General features: G+C 64.0%; 1 protein-coding gene across 1 annotated transcript in view; it reads right to left on the minus strand.

Moving 5' to 3' along the window:
- LOC103252593 (immunoglobulin superfamily containing leucine-rich repeat protein 2) overlaps positions 1-693 on the minus strand; it is a 2,299-nt gene extending 1,606 nt beyond the window's left edge. The window contains exon 1 of the mRNA XM_021709164.1: positions 7-693. Within this exon, the coding sequence (XP_021564839.1) occupies positions 7-684 (678 nt within the window). The 5' untranslated portion in view covers positions 685-693. The remainder of the gene's footprint in view (positions 1-6) is intronic.
- Between the last annotated feature and the right edge of the window lie 2,592 nt (positions 694-3,285).

Genomic DNA, 3,285 nt, shown 5'->3' on the forward strand with positions numbered 1-3,285 from the left:
CAGGGCGGGCAAGCGGGGCACCGGCACCCCTTGCAGCGCGGGAGGCGAGGCGCACGCGATGGAGTCGGGCTCCGGTAACGAGACGCGCGTGCCCGCGGCCCAGGCCTGCAGCCACACAAGGCCGCAGCCGCAGTGGAAGGGATTGTGATAGAGCTGCAGGTGCGACAGCGCGCTGAGCGCGTCGAAGGTGCCGGGCGCCAGCGTGCGCAGCCGGTTGTTGTTGATGCGCAGGGAGCGCAGGTCCGGCAGCGCGCCGAGTGCGTCCCGGGGCAGCGCGCCCAGGCGGTTGTGATTCATTTTGAGCAGCTGCAGCGCGCTCAGGTTTCGCAGATCGCTCCACGGGAAGCTGGAGATGAGGTTGTGGCTCAGGTCGAGGTTCTTGAGCTGGCTCAGCACGGCCAGCGCGCCCGGCTCCACCGTGCGGACCTCATTGTGCGCCAGCCACAGCGACGTGACTTGCGTGACGTCGGCGAAGGCCCCGCGCCGAAGCACAGTGATCTTGTTAGCCGAGAGACTGAGCGTGGTCACGTTGGCCGGCAGTCCTTCGGGCACCTCGCGCAACTCCTTGTAGGCGCAGTCCGCGAACTGGTGAGCGTACTTATCCACGCAGGCACACGGCTCGGGGCAGGCTCCGGCCACTTCTAGCAGCGCCCAGGCCAACCACAGGGCACGAAGGGGCGCCATCGCGGCTCCTGCAGATGGAAGCCGGGAACGCGGGGAGAAGGTGACTGACTCACCGAGCCCCAGCTTCCTTCCCCCGCCAAGCTCGGCCTCATCAAACCCGGTTCTGGCACAGGTCCCAGAGCTCCGGTGACCGTGCCCAGGAGCCTGTCTTGGGCAGGAGTGGAGCTCAGCGATGTCAGGACTTAATGGATGCTCCCTCTCAGGGCCTTGACTTCCTTTTCCAGCTCCTGGTCCCTTGCCGCCCCCCCTCCGCCCTGCTGACCCTTCATACCGGAGCTGCCTCCTCAGGCTTCTCCGCAAGTCTACAGTGGGCTCTACTGACCCCTCTCAGTACACTGACCCCTCTCCGTGTTTCTAAGCCTTCGTTCAACCTGGTGGAATGGATACACAGAAAGAATATTTCTGTCGGGCTGTCCTCCCTGGAACCCTTTGTCACACGCCCAGCACTCGCACACACGCCCATGCAGGCACACAACAATATAAGCAGACTCTCGGTTTCGCCAGCAAACCGCCAACTCCTGCAGGGGATCGAAGGACCTGATGCTCACAACACATCTCTCAGACACACAAACACACAGGCACTCGGTCCCACCACGTCCACTCTGGAGACTCCATTGTTGTCTCAGTTGAACCCAGCATTTGTTCAGCATTTTCCAGCACTGCACAAAGCTCTTTTCTGTCTGTTGTGAGAATCGACAGACACAGGACACAAGTCCTCACACGAACCGACCCCCGCACGGAAACACAGGCACACAGGCACACCACCCTCCGTTGAGACCAAAGTCTGAGCAGATAAACACACTTGCAGTGGCTGACTTGAGGTGTGGGGCCTTGGGGAGCAGAGCCTTGTGCTGCAGACCCTCATGCCCTTCCCTGGCTATGGCCCCTGCCCAGGGTGGCAGCTCCCCTCTGGTTGCTCAGCCGCCTTCTGTAAGGGGGTGGGGGAGGTCTTTCCCCAGGCCTGGTGCACTGGGGAGACTGCCACCAAAGCTTCCCCTTTGAGTCAGAGGCCCAGGTGCCTCTCTGGGGGCAGAGGAGTCCCTGGCCAACAGGTCAGGGACTGCCACTGAAGCTGGAGAAGGTTCAAGATCTCCTTTTCCAGAGCTCCAGGATGCCTGAACCTCCCCCCCAAACCCTTAACCCTAGTCACTCAAGCACACTTACACAGACTCCTCACCCCCACCTGGGGGGCTGACTGGTCTGGCAGGACTCCTCACACCCCTGCCTTTGGGGACCCGCAGCCCCCACTCCACCTTTGCTCCTGTTGGGCCCCTCCCACCCCTTCCTCCCAAACAGCCCCTCAAGTCCCAGCCCTAGGCTGGACCTAGCCCACCTGGGTCGAGGTTGTGGGGCGCGTCCCCGCTGCTTACCCGCTGTTTGTCGACTCCTGGTCCTCTGTCCTCGGGCCGCAGCCCCTTCCCCAGACTCGGTCTTGCGGGGCAAGGACGACAACCCCAGGACGCTTCCCGCACGGATTGCTGCGGCGGCGGCGAAAACGGGGAGGGGTGGAGAAAGGGAAAGGTAAGTTTAGGGACTCCCTGGCCCCGAAGTCCCATTTCAGTTTTCCCTTTTGCGCCTGATCCCCCCCCCCCACCTCGCTAGCTGCAGGTTGGAGAGCGTCCTCGCGCGCCCCCGGGCTTGGCGGGGACGCGCGCAGCCTCTCCCACCACCCGCCTCGTCCGCATTTGTTAAAGTCATAGGGACCCTCCCGGAGGCCGAGGCACGTCGGTCACAGGGGGCCTCCCACCCCCTCCCCCGTCCTCCGCTGGGCTCTTCCCAGGCCCCTCCACAACTAAGGCCTTCCCCCACATTTACACACGTGCTGACATTGTCACCCTCTCTCACTACCCCGGCCCCCCACATTCAAACGCATTCGCGCACACGGACCCTCGCACCCCCGCGCGGTCGACTTCACACGCTAGAATTACCCATCGCCATGGAATAATCGCGTCGGTGTGCCGAGCTGTCGCGGCGTCCGCACACGTTTTCACAGGCACAGCCTCGCCCGGGACACCCGCCGTCCCTGTCGCACACACGCGCCCTCCCCCTCGCGCGCCCGTCCCGCCGGCGCCCGCGAGCTCCGCCGCTCATTGAACGCGAGCCGCTTTTACGCCCCGCAACACGTGAGACGAACCATCTTTGAGGAATTTAGGGGAAGGAGAGGCGCGCGGCTGAAGTGGGGGGAGGCGTGTCTTTGCCTTTAAACTCTGTTTTGCAAATGCAGGCAGTGGCGCAGGCAGACCTCGAGCGGGACCGGCTGATCCGCGCGCGCAGCCGGGCTGGCGCGGACCCTTCCCTCCCGCACCCCGCTGCTAGCCGCCTCCTCCCCGAAGCCACGTTCAACACGATGCATAATTGATGGTGTTAGCAGAGCGCCTCGCCCTCCCTGCTATTTTTGCCTGGATCTGGGCTGATCCGAGCCCTAGTCTCCTCGCCCCCCCCCGCTGGTCTAACCCGGAGACTAGGACGCCCCCCTTCCCAGCCCACCGACGCCCCCTCTCCCCTGTCCAGCCTCTGAAACCGGAACCTTTCAGGTCTGGTCTTTTGTGGCCAAACCCGCGCTCGAAGTCCCCTGCCCCACGCGCCTGCCTGGGCGCACCG

The sequence above is a fragment of the Carlito syrichta genome, unplaced genomic scaffold, assembly GCF_000164805.1.
Source record: "Carlito syrichta isolate Samal-C Ts95f unplaced genomic scaffold, Tarsius_syrichta-2.0.1 Scaffold169055, whole genome shotgun sequence".
In the NCBI taxonomy this organism is placed as follows: Eukaryota; Metazoa; Chordata; class Mammalia; order Primates; family Tarsiidae; genus Carlito; species Carlito syrichta.